Below are 26,634 nucleotides of genomic sequence, written 5' to 3'. Positions count from 1 at the left end.
TTTGATCTCACATCCTAAACTTTATCTCACATTTCATCTCTCTGTAATTTATTCAGAAACTCCCAGAATTAGAGGAGTTTTCAGTGATTCTTAACAAAAGGGTGTTTAGTTTAAACTCAGTCCCACTGGTCATTCTCATTCTGGATGATTTGGCTGCTGTTTGGTTACTGGTCTCAAATAAGACTTGAGGTTGTCCAGTCTTGGTCTTGACGTGGCCTCCACACTCCTCCAGTCTTATCTCAGACTCAGGAAAGGCCTGGTCTCGGTCTTGTCCCGGACCTGACCGAGGTGCCTCTGATTCCAGCCCAAAGTGAAAACTAAGCCAGTGTCAGCAAGTCGTTTCTCCGCTGAGGAGAGAAGAACCTGTGGGAGGAAACTCAGCGGAGAGAGCTCAACAACATTTTCTGGACTTTCTCTGTTGCCTTAGAAAACTCTAAGGCAGAACCAGACCTCTGAATGAGATTGTTCTCAATATATTCCTGTGTCTCAGAGTCAAAGAAAATACACCGATTGGTGTATTGAACAGTGCTAATGTCATGCAGAGCCATTGATTAAAGAGTTTGGTCATTGCTGCTTGGCCTGTTGGTAAGGAACTGTGTTTCTGTGCCAGCTGTTTCTTAAAATGACAGCCATCTTACAATACAAATGTTATGGAGATTTTAATGAAGAGCAAATACAATCTGGCCAAACTTTCCCTATCAATGGCTCTGGCTGCAGGTCCTCTATGTAGACGAAAAAACAAACTACTGTCTAAGAGTGTAGCCGTAACCAAGCAACTTCATGTACTGTATTGTACTGTACTACCAACCAGTGACTAGCATACTGTATTACTGTCTTTGTGTTCCAGTTGAGACTATTGTAGCTGATCTGTTGGGTGAGCATGCTAGCTACAGATATCAATCAATATAAGGTAGATGAAGCAGAAAATACATGGAGACAATCTGTGATGTTCGGAGGAAAAAAACCTTAAACACACCAAATACATTCTGTTGTACATGAACTTTTCCAAAAAACAGCTTTTTCTTGTCTGATCTCGGCCAATCAGACGTGGATACGATGATTGGCTGCATGCACGAAAATATTTTCTTGTTTCTTGGTCAAACTAAAGATCGAGGCCTTGTTTGATTATTTCTTTTGACGGTCATCATCAGGATGACGGACCTGGCTTTGCTGTCTTGATGCCTGCGAGAATGCGCTAGATAAAAATTATTTCTTTTTTTTTTTTACAGGGGATGTGTGCAAGGTCAGCGTCCATGTAATGGAGTTAAGTTATTAAATGGAGTTATTAATTTCACTCCGCTGGTAGAAACAATATCCTTTGTCCAAATCGAGAGAGTGCTTTTGATTTGGCTCCATCAGTAGTGTGACTGTCTGTCATGCTAGCAAACGCAGGACTCATGGTTTGACTGGGAAGGGGATTCACCCTGACTGGGAGCTGTGGTCCTGGCTAACACCTGCGTGCCATGAGTGTTTAGTAGACTGGTTTGTTCACTGAGACGTCGGCTGCAGTTACACCTGTCGTTTCAATGCCACTTGTTGTGCTAGACCGCATTAAGTGACGGCTCTGGATGCACAGAAAGAAAATATTTTGCTCATATTTCTATCCGATCTTCACAACCAGATATGGAAGTGGTCCGGCTCACGTTGTGATCTGGATTCTACATGTTTTGGATGCAACCCAGCCACAATATACAGAAGAAGAAATGTAAAGCAATGGAGAGGGGGGGGGGGGGGGGCAGAAAAAAGTAATGCAGACACATTTAAAACAACACAGCCACAGAGATGCATGACAGCCATTTACAGGCCAAGTGTGGACATGAAACTAAGTGATCTCATGATGTGTGATCTTCTGAGTCAGATCTCAAAGTCCTGTTGAAATGACAGGTGTAACCACAGCATGAAGATCAACTGCAGCGTGTGAAAGAAAGTGCACACAGGCCCATGTCACTAGCGCTGTATAAACGCTCAACATTGCCATTGAATAATGAACACCAGTACTTGGTGCAGAGGAAAAAAACCCATAGGGTATAATGGAATACTCCAGATGCCATTCTTTCTAATGGTAAAATCTGTGTAGCATTTTACATCTTGTGCTGTACTGAACGGCTATTTTTATTTTATTTTATAGAAGTGTTCCCAATGTTTTTTTATTTCACTGTAACTTTTCTCTGATTGTAAATGCTACTGTCATCTGATATTAAAACATAAGAAAAAAGTCTTTGATTGTTTTGTGTTAGAAATTGTGTTTCTAGGTGCTCTGGTGGAGGGTCGGTGTTCCCTTGAACACAAAACAATCATAAAATAAAACAAAAAATTATTGATCTAAGGCAGCACCTGATCTAAATGTTGATCAGGTTGAGTGTGTGGTCAGGTCAAAACAAATCAAATATATTTAGTGTGTATTATGCAAAAGTGTCAGTTCAGTTCACACAAACACTGAGAACACTAAAGAAAACAAGTAAACAGACAACAACAAATGACAGTGCAGTCAAGAAATTGTGTGTGTGTGTGTGTGTGTGTGTATAAGACATCCACAACCGAAGAAAACCAACAGAACATATGTTACCAAATGGAAATATTGGCACTGTTGAAATATAATTTTATTTGGAGTTTGTACAAAACAGAAACCTCACTGCAGTGTGATGGATGAAGGTTTCGTCACCCGACAAAAACAAGCAACACAAATAGAAAACCTCTTCAAACTACCAAGGCGACGTTCCAGCTGACGGCCTGCGACTCTCAGACGCATTTGAGACTGGATTTACACAAGCAAAGAAGAAACAATTCCCAACTCTTTGTGGCACAGATTTGATTTTTGATGTCAACAGAAAGAAACATGTTGGAGGGCTCAAAATGTTTCACAACTCAACAGTAACTCAGAGATTGTTCTTTCCGGTCCGTCTAGCTCCACTTTCTTAATCCAAAATAAACCAGGTGGCCTATCTTCAGACGTGAAGCCAGTGGCCAGAAATTTAGGGATTTATTTTGATTCTAACCTCAGCTTTGATGCGCAGTCCTGTTTCTTTCAGCTGAGAAATTATTTCCAAAATCAAACCATTAGCCCAACATGTGGAACGGCCTGCCAGAGGAAATTAGCAAAGTCTTTTAAATCACTTCTCAAGACACTTTTATAGACCGGCCTCCATGTAACAGTCTCTCTTGTCTTTAATCTGTGCCTGGTTTCCGAAAAACCATCTTAACATTTTGTATTTGCTCACCGCCTTATAACAGAACAGTGGTTATCTAATCAATAATTTGCTTTAGGAAAGGCGACAAACTTATCTGTGCCACAAAGCGAAAATCTCTTTTTTTTTTATTCCTATGTAGATTCAGCTTTATCCATAAAGGTCCATACTGAATTACAGATTGCGGGGCAATTATTGTCAAAAGTTGTATGAAACATTTAGTCTCAGATTTATCCCAGGTTGCACACATGGTAAAAGCAACATCATGGCGTGGGGTAGAGTATTAAATAGTGTTGTAGGAAACATGAATGTGGGGTTAAATATGAGCAACATCAGGCCGTTCATTATAGAGACAGACATCATTCTGTTAAACACACCACAAATACATTTCACAATGGAATATAAAACAAGTACCAAAAACAAACAAAAATGTAAAGAATTAAAAACAAATTCTACATTTCAGCAAAATGTGCATTTTGTCTTCCAGTGTTTCTCACTGCACCAGAGAGATCGAGAACATAATGTATTCTGTGCATGCATAGGGGAAGGAGGGGTCAGTTGTACCATGGGGTCAACTGTTTCTCACTGTGTTAACCAATAAAAAACAAAAACAAGTGTAGTCATATGTTCCTCACCTTTTGTAACATTTTAACTGGACAAAGACCCCTGATCCCACAACTGACCTCCCCCTGCAGGTAAATGCCACAGGCAGCTGTGCAAAGATCAGATCTGAGCCACAGCCGATTCCTCTGTGAATGCAGCCTCAGTGGAAGTAAGGCCACGGGTGGAGGGAGCGTCTCTGCACACCGGGGCACATGAGAGAGTAGAGTAGTAGAGCATGTTTCACATATTCAAAGGTTTCACCTGGCTTTACAGTAGAGATTTGCACTTCTGAGACTGTTGAAGTGCCTGGGAAGTTAAAATAAGCTCTTCTGAAATTTGTTACAAGTTAAGTTCAAATCACACCAAATCTGCGTCTTGGACCTATCTGAACTTGGAATTATAAGGTTCCATCTGAGTTCAGATTAGTGTTGAGATGCTGAATAGTTTTCATGTCCTATGTTGCAGAACAAATATAACCTTTTTAAGATGGATTTTTTTTTACTTTTTCAAAAAATCTAACTTCAGCTGCATGTAAAGACATGTGTGTTGCTGCATTATGTGAATCAGTAATTTTTTAACAAAATATCAGGTGAAGCCTTATAATTCACAGTAACATATTTCTTAGAAAATCCAGGTCCAGATTCATTAATCGTTTGTGCACCAAAATGACCAAATCTGAATATCACACCACTAACAGTGCGCAGTGAGCGGAAATCGGACGCATACTGCTGCTCAATAAAGCCTGTTTGTACATGTCATGGTCATGCATATGTCAATTATATGTAAATCTCATTATTTAGCTCATATAGTAGTTATTTATAGGCGAGGCCATGCAAATCGAGTTTCCCAATCCACTAACGCTTCTCAGCACATATGAGATCCTTTGAAAGGAGGTGTAAAGATTTTAAGCAGAGAGATCAGCTATCACTGCTGCAAGACGATGAGGGTTTTCCATCCTAGAGCCTCAGATCAGATCAGAGAACGCTCCAATTATAAAGAGGCTTCAGGGCACAACAGAGTCAACCTTGGTGGATATCTGAAGCTCACAATTTGCACTTGCAACTGGTGATGAAGAAGGCTGTTTGCTTGTGCAGTGCTCCTGTGCCACAGCTTGATTTGTATAAACTTTGCACTCTTAGCTCAAGCAACTGAGGTGCAAGGAAAAAAAGTATACATTTTGATGCAATGTTGGTGAATCTGGACCAGATCCATGTGTTCAGACGCTGCACTGTAACAACAGATAAAAACTACAGGAACTGTACAAAAAAAAACCACAGTAACAGGTGTATTTCTCAGCATCTGCAGGATGCTAGGAAAGTTTTAAGGGAAATAGAAAAATTAAGGCATAAAATGTAACGCTAAAAACAAAAACAGTTAATAATCTACAATATTAAACAAAGGGAGTGTAAACACGTATAAATCATGAATTGAACATTAAAAATAACAACACAAGCAACATATTAAAGCTTTTTACAGCTCTTACAGTATTAATTCTATACTATAAATACTTTACAGGCCAGGACCCAAAATGGGTTACAGGCCTGTTTCTACTGGGTCAACACATGACAACAGTACTGGAACGTTGGAATGAGCCTGGGTTCCTGGGTTCCAGTTTGGATCCCAGGCCAGAGAAGATAAACTGCCTGACTAAACTCACCAACCAGTACAAGAACCAAACAGAGAAGGATCGGGTCAGTGACATCAACACATTGAGGAAATTCACTATTCAAAGTGATGGAATGGTAATGCTTTATCGGTTCTCTTAAAAAAACATAACACAGAAAGAACAACATGGTAGGTGTTGCCGAGTTTGTTTCCTAGGCGTAAACTACAGTGAGAGAACTAACTCCATGTAAGCTGACTGACTTCTTGACTTTCTCAAAGTTTCAAGCTGCACTAGGCAAGATATTTATGTAAAATACACCCGTCTTATCAGTCTAAATCACAATTTGGGGATGGAACTGAAAAAAGCTTAAGACGCCGTAGATTCTCCCTATTTGCCCAAATTAATTTCTGGTGGCAGGTGTGGACACTGGTGGGAATTCTGCTCAGGAGGTGATGAATCGAAACTGAAGAGCAAAATACAAAAGTGTTTCCTAAACAGCAGAGAGCAGCACTCCGTTCAGAGAGAGCTGGACTCACCAAACTATGGCTGAACCTCTTCACCTCCTCCACCCCACCAGACACTGAGAAGAAGACATTTAGATTTGAAGGAGTGCACAGTTTACTGACGACACTACACGATTTCTGGGTAATGAAGTCCTTCAAACTTTTCTCCCTCTGCCGCTTGGGGCCGCCAAAGTTTAAAGTTGCCTAGTGCAGCTTTCGCTCAACCTTGTGATCCTGCACCTAGAACCAAGCGTCCCTCAGTCAAAGAAGATCAGCGTGACAACAGGGCCGACTGTTAGTGTGTTTGTGTCTTCATGTGTCCAGTGGACTGTCAGATCCTGAACCAAACAGAAGTGTGGGTCCTGGTGGGCGGAGTCTTCAGAGGTAGTCATCCTCACTGGACGGCTCGTCGTCGTAGTTACAGTAGTAGCTGCTGGGGCCTTCGCCGGGGTCGTCGCTGCTAGCGACCGAACTCTCCCCGGTGACCTTTGACCCTTCCGATTTAGCAGAAGGACTGCGGCTCATCCACCACAGCTCATAGGCGAAGCTCCGCCCCCAGCTGCAGTACTGGCCAATGGGGCGCAGGTGCCGGATGAGCTCAGCGGCCTCCTGCCAATAAGAAGTTCACTTGCTGTGGCCCCGCCCAGAGCGCTGCTTGCTCATGGTGGTCAGCATCTGGCTGATGTAAGAGGTCAGCAGGTCGTCCATCTTGTAGCCCTGCGGATGTGACGGACACACACACACACACACACACACACACAAACATTTAATTGAGTCTCGTCTCCTGGAAGTTTGTGAAATGAGCACAACGTTTTAAAATGCAAATATGTACTCCGTGCATGAAAAGTGAGAGAAATATGTTTAATCACCACAACAACAAAAAGTAGTTTGAAATAGAAATAGTGAGGTGGATGGACCTTTATATTTGCCTTCAACTCAGAAGGTTGATAATCAAATCATACCAAGAAGATTTCTTTTGCAAGTGAAGTTTTCATTTTTAGCAAACCAACCAGCATGACCAAAGCTTACTTGCCTAAATTTAACTGTTTTATGACTGACAGATGTTTGGTTTACCATGTAAGAGAGTGTGTGTGTGTGTGTATGTATGTGTGTGTGTGTGTGTGTGTGTGTGTGTGTGTGTGTGTGTGTGTGTGTTGCTGCCGCCCACCAGTGAGGTCTCGCAGAGCAGCTTGCTTCCTCTGACCAGGTTGCCGATGGTGATGTGGAAGTAGGTGTTCCCACTGCTCCAGTTAGAGATCTTAGTGAAGGGGTGAGTGGTCAGGATGTCCTGCACAAAGAGAGAGAGAGAGAGAGAGAGCGACAGGGAGAGAGGTGAGACAGGTAGGATTAGAGTAGCAGTAGTAATGCATGCACAGATGATCACTACCAAGTCCTTGTGTGTCTTTGTGGAGAACGTTCTTCCTAAGCTGTCCTTGAGAGAACAAACTTCTCAAGAACGGCAAACAGAGAGCAGGGCTTTGTGCTTGATGTGTTTATTTCCCCAGCTGTTTCAACCAGCTCTGTACTAAAGTCTGTTGTGCTGTTTGGACCTGATGCGTCATTCTCACAGTTAATCTTGGGGCTTCCCATTTGTTTTCGTTGGCCAAGTCACCATCCGATGCATCCTCGAATTTTTGCAGTTGGCAAGTAAACTTGCACGATCTTTATCCGTCCTCCATTCTCAGTGATCTTTTGTTTTGGACTCATACTGTGGTCGCTAGATATTGTGTCAAACGCATCACAAGACGACACAAGAACAGACAGGAACATACTGTATATTGAGAAAGACCTATATACCACCAAGGGCCCCAAAAGCCACGGGGTCATGTGTAGTGAATTTGTAACTTAATAGAAAACTTACATACTAGCTTGGCAATCTTCAATAATTGTATATTGAGCAACTTTTGGTATTGTTTTGCTAACCTATCTGACCAGGTGTACACCTGACTGGCAGTTGACAGCAGATGCAGATGAGGCTTCTTATTACTTCCATCCACAGACAATACTGATCCTGTTTCTGAGCGGGAAAGTCCAAACTGAGCACCAAAGATAATCCTTTAACACCAGACAGCTGGGCAGGACACCACTGGGTGTTTCAGTACAGACTCACCTTGTTCTTTGGGTCTATGAGACTGACTCCATGCTTGTTGATGGCTATCAGCAGGATCTCTGGGAAGTTAGGCTCTGTGGTTTGCTAAAGACAAGAAACAGTAGTGTATGTTACTATTATATCCAACCATCCATTTACATATGAAAGGTTTCATTCCAAAATGCTGTATATCCATTTCATCACACAAAAAAGCGTCCTAAAATTCTCCAAACCACAGATGATTCTGTCCTTAATCATATAATTGTAGAGAAAAGGTTTGAATGAATAACTTTAATTCTAAAATACTGTACTTTATTTTAAGCCCAGTACTGTGTTTAAGAGTTGCCATCACATTTCGGTGGTTATCTCATTTTGGAATGAAACTCTTTTATAACATCATATTTATCATATATCATATCATATATATATTGTATCATATCATATATTGTAACATATATACATATCATATCATACATGTTTCCATATACAGTAGCCATTTTTCTCTCTGCAAATTTCTAAAAGATTACTGATAGGAAAAGTACCTGCTGTTTATACATCTAATGGAGAGCCAAATAAATGAATGAGTGAGAGAGAGAGAGAGAGAGAGAGAGAGAGAGAGAGAGAGAGAGAGAGAGAGAGAGAGAGAGAGAGAGAGAGAGAGAGAGAGAGAGAGGAGAGAGAGAGAGAGGAGAGAGAGAGAGAGAGAGAGAGAGAGAGAGAGAGAGAGACAGACAGAAACAGAGATGCAGACAGACAGGAAGTCAGCAGACGTGTCTTTACCTTGACCTCAAAGAAGGCGGAGCCAAAGGTCGGCCATTTGTAGATGATCTTCAGGAACATCAGTTTGGCCTCTTCCCTCGATTTACCAGCCTGCTTGTTGAAGTATGCTACCACAGACTGATATCATCACACACACACACACACACACACACACACACACAGATATATATTCCGCATGAATTTAATTTATGCTGAATCGTGATGGGAGTGTTACTGGATAAGAACTATAGCAGCTGGCTTAAATATTCATGTTTATCTAATTTACAGGTGACAAATCCTCCTTTGGATCGACTTGGCTGGTAAAATAGTGAAAGTAGTTGGTGAATTTTTGGTGAATTTTGAGGCCTATTAGACAGATATCTTAACATTTTAAATATCAATCTGTCAATAGAGTGTTTTTTCTTTACCAGACACTTTGTAGGAAAAAAAAAATCGTTCAATTTCCCCAAAATAGCTTGTTAAAATTGTTCGGATTCCTCATTGAAACTAATGGGATAAAATTAGCTTAACACTGTAGTTCAGCATTAGCATTGTAGTTTTACCCTTTTCCAGTCATCAGGTGACATCTGACGAATCAGATCCTGGGGAACCAGCTCCCGAAGCATCTTGGGAATTGTAGGAAAGTGGGACTTGTCGTCCTCAAACTTGACGCGGTAGATGAGCGCTCCGAGCTGGAAAACCTCCTCGCGAGAACACTTATGGTAGCCGCGCAGGTACTTAGGCAGCTCCTGATGAAATAATGACAAGAAGAGAGAAGAAGAAGAAGAAGAAGAAGAAGAAAAGGAGTCGTCAGCATCATCATCATTATTCATATCATCATCAAACAGTTCCTCAAAGTTACAAAAGTGTACAAGTCAGTTACAATTTCCATCCCACTTTCTAATGTGGGACGAGTCTCTCTGTGCCAGAGGAGATGAAGATGCATGAAGCATGAATATCTTTCTTGGCTGAATGACAGATGGTTGGTTTCATGTGTTTCAATTTGAGCCTGGAGCCAACATGGCTGCCACCGACAACTGCAACGCTCACGCGCTCTCTGTCTGTATTTATCCCATAAACCAACCTGGTAGTAGTGAAAGATGGAGTCGGCGAAGGAGTCCTTCCCTGGAACCGTGTTGGTCCACAACTTCTTCATGAAAAACACCTGATAGGTCAGAGAGGGAACGGTACCTGCAAGGAGGGAGGGAGGGAGGGAGGAGAGAAGAGGAGAGGAGAGGAGAGTGAGGAAGGGAGGATGGAAGGAGGGAAGAAGGAGGAGGGAGAAGCACTGCTGCTGTAATCAAGCTTGATCAGCTAATGTTGCTCTCTGGTAATGAGAAAGTGGGTGAGGCTTTAAACTGACAGGCTTCTGGTTCATTTAATGCCTTAAAATCAATACTAATGTCATATATTTCTGATGCAGGTAACATGCAGGTACCAACCGTCTTTAGCAGGCCGGTTTTTCTTCACCCAGTCTGTCAAATGTCTGACAAAGTCGAAGAAGAAATCTCCCTCTGGAACACTGATCACCTGCAACACACACACACACAGAGACACACACACATATACACACACACACACACGTTTATTTTGCAAAGAACATTAGCTTGGAGGCCTTGCAAGCTAATCAAGGAGATAATTCTATTAAATTATTAAAGATCATTAAGCAAACTTTTGAAATGTCGCAAAAAATATAATTCAAATTCCATCAGCTGGGTTGAAGTGAAAAAACACTTAGACTCCCTGAATGTAAAACACAGCTGCATTTCATGATTTCTTTATTTGCATAAAACTGTTTTTTGGTTGGTTTTTTTTCGATACTAAGAGAATTTTATTAACACTTGCTGTTTCCATTCAGGTTCAATTCAACACAAAATAAACACCATAATTTGCATAAATAAACAAATCCGTTGAGTCCGTCAGTCTGACCTTGTCTGAGATCTTGACGAAGAGACTGAAGCCTTCAGGAGATTTGAGCAGCAGTCTGGTCGAGATGTTCTGACAGAAGTCCTTCGCCTTGGTGCTGGACTCCACCTCAAACGCCTGGTGGGTGGGTGGACACACACACACACACACACACACACACACAGACACACACACACACACACTGTAACAGTCTGGCATCTGTGTCAGATGCCATTCTCCACCTGTCCACCAGATGCCCTGCATCAAGCCTCGTTAGCCCTGCCCTGCTTTCAGTGTTTCCCCAGCCTATCAGTTCTCCCTGTTTCACCCCACTCACCAGCTGTCCCTCGTCTAGTTAATTTGTTACTTCAGTATTTATGTCTCAGCTACCCTCCTTTGTTTGCTGGTTCATTTGTCTTTGTTAGTCTATGTTACTCTAGTCTTTGCCTTGTCTTTGTTGGTCTTTACTCTAGTCTGGTCTTGACCTCTGTTCTGTGTCCTTGCCTGCTCAAGACTCCAAGTAAAAGCCTTTTGTTTGTTTCTCAAGCCTGTCTCCTGCCTCGTGGTCTGCACCTGGGTCCACCCCAATCCCTGACACACATGGTCAAAGGATCTTAGATTTCAAACTGACTGGAAATTTGTAAAACAGTGTGTGAGTGTACATTCATTTGTGTGTGTGTGTAGGCTTATGTGCATGCATGCATGTTTGAATGTGTGTGTGTGTGTCTAACCTCGTCCGTATCGTCGGGGAAGTAGACTTTGTGGAAGATCTGTGTGGTCTTGTGCTGGATGGCCTCCACCTCCACCAGATGAGGAGGATACTTCCTGGATCCGTTTCTGTTACCGTTACCATGACGACAACAACAAGAACAACCACACAGAGGAAACGGGGAAGTCAGACGAGCAGGAAGTGAAGGGAATGTATCGTTGGCAAGTTGGTCTTCTACTGCTGTGGCCCATCGGCCTCAGGGTTCCACCAGTTGAGCTTTCTGATTGTTTCTGTGTGTTTGTCTGTGTGTGTTCATGCTTGTGTGTATGTGTGTGTGTGTGTGTTACCGTAGCGCTTTGTGCAGCCTCTGCATGCAGTCTCCAGACAGCGGGTGGTGCTTCTTGGACTGGAGGAAGCGCTGGACGTGCGGCAGCAGGACGTTACTGGGGGGGAACAGACCGGTACACAACCACAGCAGCTCCCAGCCTTTCTCCTCACTGTACCTGCAGACAGGGAGGGAGGGAGGGAGGGACACTTTAAAATATCTGTTGGAATAACTTCTACCTCCTCTACAGCTGGAACAACACTGAATGCATGTAGTGACTGAATGGTGACTGTTCACTGAAAATATTGGGGACATCTTCCCGATATTCAGTTGCAGCCCCTTTTGCAAAATCCACATCTGAATTGTCTCAAAGCTTTAAAATCCTTCTGTAACTCGTCTGCTTCTCTTTACATCTCCTTTGTGATCAGTATAGATTCAATAAGGGAAATCAATAAGGGATAATAGCTTCTACCTGGATTCACCTCATCAGTGTACTTCACGAAAAGAGTAACTGTCCCAAATATTTTCTACATCCAGTGTATATTTGTAGTGCGACATGTACACTGTCTATCATACACACTGTGGTCCAGTGATTAGTCATGAAAGTGTCTTAAACCAGATGCTGAGTCTACAGGTTCCGTACTTGACGTGGTTGTCGGTGAGCTGTTTGAGGATCTGGCTGTAGATCTCGTCTTTCAGAGGTTCGGCCTTCAGCGCTCCTTCAAAGATCTGGTCCGTCAGCTCGTTGACCGAGCGGGTGCGTTTGGACGGGTAGTCGCCCATGTACTTCATCATAGGTGGGGCGAACGTCAAGGAAAAAAAAACACAGCTTGACATGCCAACTATGGGGTGTGTGTATGTGCATGCCTGTTTATGCGTTACTGTAATCACATTACTTTTTCCCGTAATGGAGTTAGGGCTGGACGATAATTCAATATTATCGTTTATCGTCTTTCAGTGGGATTATATTGTGATGATATGGTGATTTTGGGATATCGAGACGCACAGTTCTGCTGTCTGAACTGATGAGAACAAGCTAATTTTATTCAGAAACCCAGACAAAATGAAGCATGGCAGGAATATTATGTGAAAATTTCAGTTTAGTTTGACATCACACCAAACATTACCATTCGGGTCAATATGATGAACATTAATTTGCTTATTTAACGTGATTTTGCTTATGTGAGCCATATCGTCATATATATCGATATTGAAAAAAATCCTTATGATTATCGTGATATTGATTTCAACCATATCGTCCAGCCCTAAATGGAGTAAAGTAAGGCATTACTGTTCCAGTTTCAGTAATCACATTACAGTTACTGATCTAACAGATTGGTCGTTACTTGCATTATATTCTTATGTTCTGCATTATAACGTCATAAGCTATCGATCGAGAAATTGTGCTCGTCTCATGCTGCCTTCAAGTCCTGTCAGAAATATCAGAATTACAGCAGAGTGACATGAACGAGCCGACAAAGTGGAAAATATGACTCAGAAAGCCTGAATTTAATGCTGTAGGCTCTGTCTTTATTAAAAACCTTAAAGACAGATTCAGTGTCTGTCATTATTTAGATTCCTCTGCTGTAATGTGGCTTAGCTCCACAATATTTATTGGTCCAATGAACGCAAGTAAGCCTAGCTCAATCGTTTTAGGGCGGAACACAAAAGTAATGTTACGAGTGGAGTAACGAATTACTTTTCTCAAGGAGTAATAAGTAAGGTAATTCGTAATGTGTAAGGTATAATGAACCCAACTGTCCCACATGAAAGGATATCTATGAAGGACATGCAGGCGTCCTGGGCCAGCTCCTCGTGGTTCATCACCTTCTTCAGCAGCGGCAGCTTGAGCGGCTCCCTGGTGCAGCTCCACATCTTGTCCTTCCCTCGGTTCTTCGTGATCATCACCCTGCTCAGCGTGTGTTTGGGAGGAGGCCTGGACCGAGCACGAAGAGCCGCAGGTTATATATAGATAAAGAGGAGATTTGTAAACGAGAGAGAGAGAGAGAAAGAGAGAGGGAGAGGGGAAGAAAGACAAGCTGGGTTTCTATCCAAGTAATTTTTTGCAAACCATAACCGAATTAGAAAAGAAGAATGGAAACAGCAAACATGAAGAACTTGTCCGGCTCACTTGAAGCGGAAAATGTTTTTGTCGATAAATAAATTAGGCAGTAAACAGTGATGGAAACATTTGATTGGATCCATTTGTTGAATAAATAATGACATATGCTCGTTAGTATCGACCAGACCGATGGTTCAGTCTCTCTGCACAACAGTCTGGCTCAGGCTTTTTAATGTTCACATATAAAATATCTGTCCACCAAGACCTCCAGAAATATCAAACCCACTTTTTCTCCCATGTATTAGTCTGTATCATGTGAACATTAGTTGGTGTATTAGAATATCACCAAGTGCATTTCTTTGATTTCGTCTTTCGCATGAAATATGGTCAACAGTAGCTGATATTAAAGATAACAGCTCACCAAGTACTTTTATTGTCATTTTTTTACTTTATTTGATAGTACAGAATGACAGGAAGACAAGGGAGAAAAGGGTAACAACATGTGACAAAGGTCCTGGGTCGGATTCAAACCCACAATGCTGTGGTTACATGGGCTGCACCTTGAACAGCTGAGTCACCAGGACCAATCTCACCCAACACTAATCCATTCTTCAAAGATTCTTTCCATTTTTCTGGTGGATCTTGTGTTTTTTTTTTTTTTACTTTTCAGGAAGCCAATTTATTTGCTTCTTCCCAGTTGATGGAAACACACTTAATTCACATTTTATTTTTCCCAACTTTTCAAAACTTTGTGTGAACTTGGCATGACAGTTAGATGGAAACGTAGCTATAAGAGGGAGAATAGGAGAGAGATGGAAAGATGGGATTCATTACAAAACTAAGTGGGTCACAGGTACTTTAACAGCTACAAAGTACTGGCAAATTGATAATTAGTAGAAAGAAAGAAAGAGAAAATGAAAGAGATTGAGAGACAGAGTGGATGTTAATGATTCAGTTTGTATAATGTATGCATTCCTGTATATGAGATGCGTGTGTTTGTGTGTGTGTGTGTGTGTGTGTGTGTGTGTGTGTGTGTGTGTACCTGAAGTAGTCGTAGGAGAACTCCTCCAGTGTGTACGGTTTCATTCTGCCGTCGCTCTCTTGCAGGACGAGCTGGGAAACACGGACCGACTCCTGCCGCTGGTCCGGCGTCATGGTTACCAGCGCCTGATTGGTTGGATTACACCAGATTACATTAGATTAGATTAGACACAGCAGCAACACATTTAAACATATCAAACATAAAATGATATAAAAGACGGTAGTAAAAGCTAATAAAGAAGATCGAAAACAGAATCTGGCTTGGAAAATTGACAAGCCCAACAGCACTTCTGAATTGGTGTTCATACTTTATTTGAATAGTTTAATGCTGATGCTGAACTTGCTATCAAAAGACTTTGATGTGTCACTAAAAGCTTTGTCACCTGATAGTTGACTTTCAACACTGAACTATCCAAATAAAGTGTTACTTTAATGATTTTCAAAGATGGATGAATGTATTCCTTTAGAAAGAAATCATTATATGCTCTGAGGAAAAAGGTTTGTTTAAAAGAAGATCTGGCAACCCTATTTTGAGAACAGGAAAACTTGACTCTTGTCGATAATGTAAAGTTATGATATAAATATTGTAAAATAATTCCTCTACTGAGATGTCACCCATGGATTTAATGTAGTAAAACTAATGTCAGGTCTCTATATTGCTAGTTTTCTATGTTTTTTCTTTTCTTTTTTCCCTGGGAACCAGTTGGCTTTGTTATTTGCCGTTATTGATATTTGTTATTTGAAAAGGGAATAATGGAATTGATTCCATCTGATAATCAGACTTTGAGATTTTAGGCTTTGTGCTCATCAGTTGCTTGGAGGAAGAGCTGGTGGCACCTGAAGTTGTTATGAAACTACTGAGTGTCTGGTTGAAGTGTGGCACATTTTTACTCAAGCTGACATTAGTTGATAAAGTTAAAAAATTTGAAATAAACTTTCAACGCCTCTAACTCACACTGCTGTCAGTGCTGAACATGAAACAGAGCTTCCTTTCCTTTGGAAATAATGAGAAAAGGAAGCCAGTGCTGTGAAGTCTGGTCTCTGTTGGACAATAAAGTGCAACCTAACTTCTCCTCTAGCCAACGGCTGCTTCTTCTCAGTCTGGGTCAGTGCAACATTAGGTTGGCTGGAATGGGCTGCATGCTTTTGTTTACTTGTTTAAAGAGAGAAAGAGAAAGGAGAGAAAGAACAAGAGAAAGTGAGAGAAGAGGTATAAGTGTACTGCATGTGTGTGTGTGTGTGTGTGTCTACGTGTGTGTGTGTGTCTGCATGTGTGTGTGTGTGTCTGCATGTGTGTGTGTGTCTGTATGTGTGTGTGTGTCTGCATGTGTGTGTGTGTGTCTGCATGTGTGTGTGTGTGTCTGCATGTGTGTATGTGTGTCTGCATGTGTGTATGTGTGTCTGCATGTGTATGTGTGTCTGCATGTGTGTGTGTGTCTGCATGTGTGTGTGTGTCTGCATGTGTGTGTGTGTCTGCATGTGTGTGTGTGTCTGCATGTGTGTATGTGTGTCTGCATGTGTGTATGTGTGTCTGCATGTGTGTGTGTGTGTCTGCATGTGTGTGTGTGTCTGCATGTGTGTATGTGTGTCTGCATGTGTGTATGTGTGTCTGCATGTGTGTATGTGTGTCTGCATGTGTGTTTGTGTCTGCATGTGTGTATGTGTGTCTGCATGTGTGTGTGTGTCTGCATGTGTGTATGTGTGTCTGCATGTGTGTATGTGTGTCTGCATGTGTGTGTGTGTGTCTGCATGTGTGTGTGTGTCTGAATGTGTGTGTGTGTCTGCATGTGTGTGTGTGTGTGTCTACATGTGTGTGTGTGTGTCTGCATGTGTGTGTGTGTGTCTGCATGTGTGTGTGTGTGTCTGCATGTGTGTGTGTGTCTGCATGTGTGTGTGTGTCTGCATGTGTGTGTGTGTGTCTGCATGTGTGTGTGTGTCTGCATGTGTGTGTGTGTCTGCATGTGTGTGTGTGTGTCTGCATGTGTGTCCTCATCTGAATGCGTTCCTGTGTGTTTCCTCTCACCACGACATCGGGCTGAGGTCTGGTCACGGTGGGCAGGACGTAGACACAGTCGGCGGGGAAATCTCCTCTCTGATTGGTCCGTTCGTTGACGCCGTGCGCCCAGCCGGAGTTGAGGACCTGCTCGCCGGTGTCCTGGTCCAATAGGATCAGGTCTCCCTTCATGAAGCTCAGGAACGTCGACTCCTCCCCCGCTGGGCCGGGACAGGAAACAGGTTAGGAAAACAGGAAGGTTTCTGATTTGGTTGAACTGAGGTGAGATGTTCTTATAAGCTGTTTGGAGTTTTCTTTTTTAATCTTACCTGCACAAATTAGTAATCTGCATCTCTACTTTCAAGGGTTTTTATCATTGTGTTTCTTATTTATCATTTTGCTTGTTTTCTCACTATGCAAATTAGATAAAGAAAGCCAAACTAAACTAAACCAAACTTAACTTTTTCAGACTTAAGGGTTTTTTTCTCAACCTTCATCCCACTTCAGACTGTCACCTGAATAGAAACTATAACTCTCACTAATAAAAACCCCAGAGGAATGAAGTCTGTTTTGACTGGTGAAATATTCTGATTATTGAAATACTGAGAATGCCTATCCAAAATATGAATCTCACAGAGAAATTGAGGTTACACTTGCAGGATCCTACAACTCAAAGGAAGATATAAATCCCTTTTTTTCTAGTCACCTCACCAACATTTCAAACATTTTCTGAGGTTTAAGAGACAGAATACAAAAATAGGAACGTTGCCGTCTCCACCCAGGACTTACTAGGGTTGGGGTTGTCCTGCAGCGCCACCACGAACTTTGACCTCTTCCTCAGGCCTTCCAGGAAGGTCACCACCAGGTCGCGGATGTCCTCGGCGTTATTGGAGGTGAAGGTGTACTCGTCTCCTTTAATGGTCGCCAAGGTGAAACTCTGACCCTGCAACTTACCCCCTCTGACGGAGAGAGAGAGAGGAGGGAGGGAGGGAGGAAAGAAAGGAGGGAAGAGGATGGGGAAGGGTTGAAAAAGAAGAGTGAGGGGTGAAGAGAAATGGAGAGGAAGAGGGAGAGAGGGGGATAGTGAAAAGGAAAGAAGAAAATAAGATGGAGGAAAAGGAGAGAAGAGGATTGGGAAGGGTTGAAAAAGAAGAGGGAGGGGTGAAGAGAAATGGAGAGGAAGAGGGAAAGAGAAAGGTAGAGAAATGGAAAGAGGAAATGAAGATGGAGGAAAAGAGGGAAGAGTATGGGAATTGGTTAATAAATAGGAGGGAGAGGTAAAAAGAAATGGAGAGGAAGAGGGAGAGAGAAATGGAAAGAGGAAAAGAAGATGGAGGAAAAGGAGGGAAGAGGATTGGGAAGGGTTGAAAAAGAAGAGGGAGGGGTGAAGAGAAATGGAGAGGAAGAGGGAAAGAGAAAGGTAGAGAAATGGAAAGAGGAAATGAAGATGGAGGAAAAGAGGGAAGAGTATGGGAATTGGTTAATAAATGGGAGGGAGAGGTAAAAAGAAATGGAGAGGAAGAGGGAGAGAGAAATGGAAAGAGGAAAATAAGATGTAGGAAAAGGAGGGGAGAGGATGGAAAAGGTGGAAAAAAGGAAGGAGAGGTAAAAAAAATAGAGAGGAGGATAACGAGGGAGAGAGAGAGGGATAGTGGTAGAGGAAAATAAGATGGAGGAAAAGGAGAGCAGAGGATGGGACAGGGTTGAAAAAGAGGAGGGAGAGGTGAAGAGAAATGGAGAGGAAGAGGGAGAGAGAAAGGAAGAGAAATAGAAAGGGGAGAAGAAGAGGAGGCAGAGGGGGAAGTCGCAAGTATGGTTGAGGGAAAGACGAGATGAGTGGGGGAAGATTGGAAAAGAAAAGAGAAAGGTAGAGAGAGAAAGAGAGAGAAAATAAGGAAAGGGACAAATATGGATGAGAGACAGAAAATGTAGAAACAGGCGGCAAGAAGTGGTGAAAGAAGAATGAAATCAAGAAGATCAGCTTTATTCCACTTTATGACAAGCTTATTTCTGGTGTTACTGTTAGTGTTAGTGGGGAATATTGTCTGTTATCGACTACAGTTCCCAGTGCGCCTCACCTGCTGCTGGAGACTGCAGAGATTTCTGGGAAAGAGAGTTCCAGGAGGACCTGCTCCTGCTCGTCCACGAAGTAAACCCCGGTCCAGTTGACCGCTACGATGACGTCGTTCTTCGGCAGGCTGGGACCTGAGCGACCGAGAGAGAAACAGATAAATGGAAACGTTTTCAACCTAAAGATCAGAGCCAGTCAGGTTTCCACAGAATGAACAGGACAATAAATATATATATAGCATCCTGTTTTAATGTCATATCTTTGTTGGTACTGTGTGCCACCTGAATAGAGGCATGTTAACTTTTGATGGAAGAAAAGAAGTGCCTTGGATTTCTCTCAGTGTTTTGGATGTATGTATATCAGATGGGAATGTGTCGCTTTTATACACACTGAAATTTCGATTTTGCTTTGCTTTCCCTTGTTAAAACAGTCTGTCACACACGTCACTTCCTCTCGTCATAATTACATCCTTTAATATTGCCATTAAACACCTCATCTCACTCATTCCCCATACACCATTATCCTGACAATCCATTTTTGCAAGGATTTTATAAATTTTTGCGCTATCCAACTCCGATTATCCGATTGGATGCTGACCTGAGAACTTGAAAGCCTCATAGAAGCGAGAGAAGAGCAGCGGCCATTTGTGGCGGGCGAAGTCCACCACCTCCTCCTTCACCTTCAGAGAATCAAACCTCTTCTGGGTGTAGATGCCCTGAGCCGCAGAGAGAGAGAGAGAGAGAGAGAGAGAGAGAGAGAGAGAGAGAGAGAGAGAGGTTTTATTGTTTACGTCTGCAAGTCTGAAACGACAGGATAAATATCTATGGGGCATCTTGGTGGCAGGCTGGGGCACATGCAATTCTTTTTGATCGCCTCTCCCTTTCTCATCTGTCTTGTCTTCTTCCTCCATTATTTTTCATTCTGCATACAAATTGCTTTTTCCCTCATTGTTGTCCTCTAATATAAATGCAAACCAACTCAATCATGCAAAACAACCCCTGTAGATTTTGTGTTTAGCAAAAAATTATCAAAATCTCTGCAGGGGTCGGGACAAGGTCTATTAATTATTCAGGTTTAGATAACAAAGTCCCGTTCGCTCAGCAACTATAGAGGAAAATGAGACCAGCATCGTGACTGGAATTGTGGCCAATCTGGTCCTGTAAAACCCTGGGATCACATCAGACCATGAGTTGCTAATTTCTGAAAATCGGGACTCAACTTTACAACATATCATACCGTATGGGACTGGGGCCACCCATACTAAACATGCACACACACACATGGGACTGTAGCTTTGGATAAGCGTCCACCAAATAGCAGATCAGTTAGGGGGGATTCTGACAGACTTTGCCCCAGGGACCAGCACCTTTTTATGGGCGGCCATGATGAGGTGAGCCCACTTCTCCACCGTCCTGGAGCTGCTGATCTCTCTGTCGGGGATGTAGGAGGGGATGAGGCTCAGCAGGCGCTCCAGCAGGATCTCTGAACCGTAGTCAACGTAATACTGCTGGGAGGCGAGCTCTGCCAAGTCATCCTGAGAGAGAGAGAGGGAGGGAGAGAGGGGGAGAGAGAGAGGGAGAGAGAGAGAGGAGGAGGGAGAGGGAGGGGGGGTGGAGAGAGAGAGAGAGGGGCAGAGAGAGAGAGAGAGGGAGGGAGAGGAGAGGGAGAGAGAGAGGGAGGGAGAGAGAGAGAGGGGAGAGAGAGAAAGGGAGAGAGAGAAGGAGAGAGAGAGGTAGAGAGAGAGGGACAGAGAGGGAGGGAGAGAGAGAGCAAGAGGGAGGGAGAGAGAGAGAGAGAGGGAGAGCGAGAGAGAGAGAGGGGGATAGAGAGGGGCAGGGAGAGAGAGAGGGGGAGGGAGAGAGAGAGAGAGAGAGAGAGGGAGGGAGAGAGGGAGAGAGAGCAAGAGGGAGGGAGAGAGAGAGAGAGAGAGAGGGAGAGCGAGAGAGAGAGAGAGAGAGGGGGATAGAGAGGGGCAGGGAGAGAGAGAGAGGGAGGGAGAGGGAGAGAGAGGGAGAGAGAGAGAGAGGGAGAGATAGAGACAGAGAGAGAGGGAGAGAGAGAGACAGAGGGAGAGAGAGAGAGAGAGAGAGAGAGAGAGAGGGACAGAGAGACAGACAGCGTGAGAGAGAGAGACAGAGAGAGACAGAGGGAGAGAGAGAGACAGAGAGAAAGAGAGACAGAGAGAGAGAGAAAGAGAGAGACAGTTAGACAGGGCACAGAGCCATTGACCTTATTCACACGGCGGCCATTTTGAACACTCGAGGTGGGAAGCTCTACCTTGAAGATTGTCATATATATAAAACTACTGTCACTTCAACACATAAGTGACCTTCAGATCGACCTAACAGTTATCAAATTAGCTCGCAAGCCCAGAAACATCAACCACAATGACTGTTTCAATTCCCTGTCAAAAATTGTCTTGTCTCCTCTCCTCTCCTCTCCTCCATGGTGGGACACACAAACACACAAACACACAAACCGCTCTCCAATTATAGCAGTGGGATACCAAATCACAAAGGAGGAGATGTAGATAAACACAAACAGACGAGATACAGAAGGAGCTTTAAGCTATGAGACAATTTAGATGTGGATTGTGCAAAAAGCGGCAAACATTTTGTTAATTCAGTTTATGTTTTGTGTGTTCTGCTCCGTCTTGTGAGAGAAAAGTAATAAATAACATTTTGATCCCCCCAGATGAAAGGAGAAGTCACCCTTTCGCAGCGGTACTCCCCGAACTTGACGCCCCGGACGGTCTGCTGGTAGATGAGGTTGGTGGCGACCTGGTCGTCGGTGGGACAGTGCCAGGGGGTGAAGATCTCCTTCCTGAAGAACAGCCTCCAGGGGGCGTTCCTCTCCTGGGCGCCCTGCTCCTTCGCATACTGCTCACACTGAGACACGGCGTCCATCACATGGTCGTTACCGCTGCCCAGAGAGGACACCTGCAGGGGGGAGGAGGAAGAGGAGGAGGAGGTTAGAGGAGGAGGAGGAGGTTAGAGGTCAGAGGAGGAGGAGGAGGAGGGAGGGAGAAGGAGGTAAGAGGCCAGGAGGAGGAATAGGAGGAGGAGGTTAGAGGTGGAGGTAGAGGTCAGGAGGAGGAGGTTAGAGGTCAGGAGGAGGAAGAGGGAGTAGGAAGATGAGGAGGAGGAGAAGGTTAGAGGTCAGGAGGAGGAGGAGGTTAGAGGAGGAGAGGAGGAAGACGAGGAGGAGGAGGAAGAGGAAGACGAGGAGGAGGAGGAGGAGGAGGTTAGAGGTCAGGAGGAGGAAGAGGAGGTTAGAGGTCAGGAGGAGGAGGAGGAAGGGGAGGAGGTTAGAGGTCAGGAGGAGGAGGAAGGAAGAGGAGGAGGAGGTTAGAGATCAGGAGAGGGAGAGGAGGTTAGAGGTCAGGAGGAGGGAAGACGAGATTAGAGGTCAGGAGGGAAGAAGAGGAGTAGGAAGATGAGGAAGAGGAGGAAGAGGTTAGAGGTCAGGAGGAGGAGGAGAAGGAGGAGAAGGAGAAGGTTAGAGGTCAGGAGGAGGAAGATGAGGAGGGAGGAGGTAAGAGGCCAGGAGGAGGTGGAGGAGGAAGAGGGAGGAGGAAGAAGGGAGAGAAAGAGAGAGAGGTAGAGGAGAGGAGGAGGAAGAGGAGGAAGAGGAGGAGGAAGAAGAAGAGGGTGAGGGAATAGGAGCAGGATGAGGATAGAGGGATAGTGGAGGATTCAGTGGAGAAGGAAGAGGAGAAGGAGGAAGTAGAAAAGGAAGAGGAGTAATGTGTGTGTGTGTGTGTGTTGTGTGTGTACCCACCTTGTCAAACAGGGCGATGTAGAGGGAGAAGCCGAAGCGGTCCCTCAGGTTGATCTTGTCGGACAGGGCGTTGCACAGCTCCTTGGCGGTGGTCGCCGAGTCCGTCAGCAGAGTTTTGGTCGTGCCGTCCATGAACGTCACCGGCAGCATGACGGGCTTCTTCGACTTGGTGGCCTGCAGGAGGAGGAGGAGGAGGAGGAAGAGGAGGAGGAGGAGAAGAAGAAGAAACGAGGGCATCAGAATCAGAATCAGTTTATTGGCCGAGTTTGCACAAAGAAGGAAGTTTGCAAAAAGAAGGAATTCGACTTGGTGGGCTGCACACAGGTCACATTAAAGATAAAACAACACTAAATTATAACAGTAGTATCTAACAAATCAAAAATAGAAGTTTAGGATGTAGCTCTCTTTCCTGTACAGTATGCACATGGTCTCTATTGGAGACGGACTGATTGCACTGATAGGAAGCTATAAATATATAGGAAACATATATAATAGGAAAAAAAGAACAGAGAAATGCAGCATTGATGCCAAATCATAGTTGTATTAAGCCGAAACATCAGGTACGCAGCAAATTTTCCAGTGAAAATTTTTGCTTTTTTCAGTGACAATTATTTGGAGTTGAACTGTTGATTGGAGAGTTGTTTGTTCTATCATAGAGCTGATCTGGCTCTGAGGCTAAAACTGATGGGTGCGGACTGATGGAAACACTGGCATAGTGTTGATTTTTAACACTGATGACTTTGCTGTGCAGATCTAGAGAATTTACATTGAGTTCTGTATGTTTTGAACATTGCAAGGAAAAAAAACAAAACACAAAGAAAAATCTGAACTGGAACATAGAGAAATCTGATAAACTTAATTTATACCCCTTCTAATCTCTGTTACATTTGACATTTGATATCAAACATTCATATCTGTGTGTGTGTGTGAGTGTGTGGTGTGTGTGTGTGTGTGGACCTGGAGCTCCAGCCAGGAGGGAGGCTGTGTTCTGGTCCCGTTGACGAAGGTCCTCCTCAGTCTCTCTTCACAGTACGGAGCGTAGCCCGGAGGACCGCCGCTGATGTAGTTCCTCAGGTACTGGAAGACAAGACAGCCGGTCAGGATGGACGACAAAACTACAGCAGATACAAGCTCCTCTGCTACTGTTGAGGTTGGAAAAGAGAGTCAAACTAATTCAGAACAGTTCATTTTATTTAATCAGGTTGTACAACTAAATTAGAATAGATGTACGTTCCTCAGGCACTGTAGAGTAGGAAAACAGAATTAAAAAAGCTAATTTATTGACAATAATTGACAGAGATTTAACCTATTTTTGAATGGAGATCAGATTTTTAGGTACTGAAGGCCAGGAAACAAAAAAAACAAATTAATGTTATTATCAACAGTAATTCACAGAAGAATTTAGTTTGGAATTTAGTTTGGATGTACAACAGCATGAGAATAGCTACTAATAAAAAAATATCATAGAATAGATAAAGATAGTGATATTCATTTTCTGCCTGTACAGCAATTTGTATGTTTTGTGCTATAGAAATAATGTATACTACTACTACTAGTACTACTACTACTATAATACTAATAAATAACATATATTATTTAATTTTATTTTGTTGTTTACTTTATTCTGTTTTATTATCACACAAGGCTGCCTTCCTACAGCAGGTGTTATATATATTATAGCTGTTATTGGCATTGAAATTTGACAAATGGAGGGGTTTATTTATGTCCAATTTGGAAAAAAAAAGAATCACTACCAGAAGTTTATCCTTACATCTGTAAAATGTAGAAAATCCATTCAGTAAAAGTCTTAACCCAGGACATCTTTATTTTCAATCATTTGTGTCTCGTTTTGGAATGAAACTCATCCATATTTCATACTGAGAGTGAGAAAACGGGGAAATAAAACGAAGTGAGAGAGTAATCCTCCTGACCTTGAGGAACTTGTCGGAGGGAGCGAAGCAGCCGACGCACAGAGACATCAGGATCCAGCCGCGAGCGTGGGAACTCTTCGACGGGTTCTGGTTCAGCTGCTTGCAGATCTGACAGTAGATCTCATCCCTGAAACACACACACAGGTTAGCGTGTGTGTGTGTGTGTGTGTGTATCTCTGTGTGTGTGTGTGTGTATGAGTTTAATGAAGAGTTTAATCATGGTTAATCAAGAGAGAATCTGGGAAGAGGTTTTTTGATTAATCTAATGAAGAAGAAGGAAATACTCAGGGTAAAAGTAAAGATTAGACACACAGTACAGTGAGGGGTGAGGAAAGTGTTTGGAGAATGAATGTAAGTCAATGAAATGTCCTCACAAGTATAGTATAGACAGGGATGAGAGCAGTGTAGTGTAGTGTAGCAGTAAATCAACTACAGTCTGACCTCCAGTAGATCGGCAACAATGCAAGTAATGATCGTTTTAGAGAAAATTAAATTAGACTTTCAGGAAAGCAAGCATATCGCTGTTGTCATATGAAAACCTGGCAACTCCAAATTTGGTGATTTTTTTATGTTTTAACTTAATTTGAAGGATTACACATTCTTCTATGAGTTAAGACAAACTCTATGATCCTCAGGTTTTTGAAATTCTTTAAAATCACACTGGATAAACAAATATCAAGGTGGTCAAGCTGAAACCGAGAATGTTTTTCTTAGTTCCTGAAAAGTTTCATTTTGGAGATACAGGGTTTTTACCCGACAGTGACAATATTTTTTGCTTTCAAGACCCCAAATAACTTACATCAATTTACTATTTACTATTTTCTGTATTATAAATTGATGTCATTATAATTTATATCAGCCTAAAAATGTGAGGAAACTCAATTCTGCAAATAATAAACTGTTGTGAGTGTTATGTGTCTGTGTTTATGAGTGTGTGTCAGAAAAATGGACTGAATTTCAATGCCTATCAGATGAATAGCGGAGTGTGTGTATCTGTGTGTGTGTGTGTGTGTGTATGTGTGTGTGTGTGTGTGTGTGTGTGTGTGTGTATCTGTGTGTGTGTGTGATATGTGTGTGTGTGCACGTACCTCAGCCCTGGTCTCAGGATCCCGTTGCCGATGATGAAGTGGAGTTTCTCCAGGTTGGACGTCGGCCGGTCCTCCAGCATGCTGTTGCCATGGAGACCGTACTCGCCGTCGTTAAGGCGCTTGGTGACCTGAAAAGGAAACGCATCATACTCCATCTGTTATGGCTGTGCGAACCACTTCCTGCAGAGAAACTATCAACAAGGTTACAAACAAAGGCTTTAAACTTTAAGATGCTTTTTGTTCACTGCAATCAAACTTCTTCTGTAATATTTATGTTGCTGTAAAACCAGTTCTATCAAGGATCCTGTGGTTCAGAAATGTTGAAATGAAAGTGATCAGGCGTAGTTATTGATAATAAGTTTAATTCACTGATTAAAGGTTTTCATTGTGGAAGCATCACAGAGAGCAAAACAACATTCAGTTCAGTTTATTCATGCATAATTCATGCAGCAGTTGAACTAGAAGACACTCAGCAGAGTTTATGTTTGTTTATCGTTTTTCTTCAGGGTTTGATTTTCCATAATTCAATGCTGTTTAGCAGCCGACTTGGAAGTCCTGGATGTCGTACTTTCCTACCCGCACATGAAAGCAGCATAATATTTTTCTGGCTAAAAGACAATAATCATCTAATGGCAGAAATCCCAGATCTGGATCATCACCAAAATCGAATCAACTGATCTTTGGGCCAGGAGCGATCAGCCCACCAGATTTCAGCCAAATTACTTTTTGAAATATCTTGCTGACAAACAATCAGACAAACAGACAGGGGTGAAAACATCACCTCCTTCCTACTTTGTTGGCAGAGGTAATAAATCTAATGTGTGCAGCTCTTGCACCACTAACTCATCTGCAGTCAAATGATGCAGCACTAACAGACTCTCATTTGAAACCAATCCAATGGAGAGCAACACATTTGAGTGTGATTGAGGGGTTACAGGAGATAATTTGCAAGAGTTTCTTTTTTTATGCAATTTTTTAACTTTT

General features: G+C 42.9%; 1 protein-coding gene across 1 annotated transcript in view; it reads right to left on the bottom strand.

Moving 5' to 3' along the window:
* Positions 1–6,521: 6,521 nt before the first annotated feature.
* Positions 6,522–26,634, bottom strand: part of LOC139643302 (unconventional myosin-VIIa-like) — a 51,550-nt gene continuing 31,437 nt past the window's right edge. The window contains exons 28-50 of the mRNA XM_071518415.1: positions 25,651–25,778; positions 24,563–24,689; positions 23,589–23,708; positions 22,632–22,805; positions 21,563–21,790; positions 20,218–20,385; positions 19,449–19,566; positions 18,859–18,985; positions 17,570–17,739; positions 16,811–17,001; positions 14,789–14,913; positions 13,463–13,620; positions 12,328–12,481; positions 11,707–11,862; positions 11,382–11,487; positions 10,675–10,788; positions 10,188–10,275; positions 9,830–9,936; positions 9,309–9,494; positions 8,767–8,883; positions 8,008–8,091; positions 7,066–7,185; positions 6,522–6,614 (exon numbers count right to left, since the gene is read on the bottom strand). Coding sequence (XP_071374516.1) covers positions 6,522–6,614; positions 7,066–7,185; positions 8,008–8,091; positions 8,767–8,883; positions 9,309–9,494; positions 9,830–9,936; positions 10,188–10,275; positions 10,675–10,788; positions 11,382–11,487; positions 11,707–11,862; positions 12,328–12,481; positions 13,463–13,620; positions 14,789–14,913; positions 16,811–17,001; positions 17,570–17,739; positions 18,859–18,985; positions 19,449–19,566; positions 20,218–20,385; positions 21,563–21,790; positions 22,632–22,805; positions 23,589–23,708; positions 24,563–24,689; positions 25,651–25,778 — 3,159 coding nt within the window. The remainder of the gene's footprint in view (positions 6,615–7,065; positions 7,186–8,007; positions 8,092–8,766; positions 8,884–9,308; positions 9,495–9,829; positions 9,937–10,187; positions 10,276–10,674; positions 10,789–11,381; positions 11,488–11,706; positions 11,863–12,327; positions 12,482–13,462; positions 13,621–14,788; positions 14,914–16,810; positions 17,002–17,569; positions 17,740–18,858; positions 18,986–19,448; positions 19,567–20,217; positions 20,386–21,562; positions 21,791–22,631; positions 22,806–23,588; positions 23,709–24,562; positions 24,690–25,650; positions 25,779–26,634) is intronic.

This window comes from Centroberyx affinis, unplaced genomic scaffold (genome assembly GCF_046629955.1).
Source record: "Centroberyx affinis isolate AG114_WGS23_722 - 3 ecotype Tasmania unplaced genomic scaffold, CSIRO-AGI_Caff_v1 ptg000581l_1, whole genome shotgun sequence".
Classification (NCBI taxonomy): domain Eukaryota; kingdom Metazoa; phylum Chordata; class Actinopteri; order Beryciformes; family Berycidae; genus Centroberyx; species Centroberyx affinis.
The sequence above is the reverse complement of the archived record's forward strand: the minus strand, read 5'-3'. Positions and strand labels throughout refer to the sequence as shown.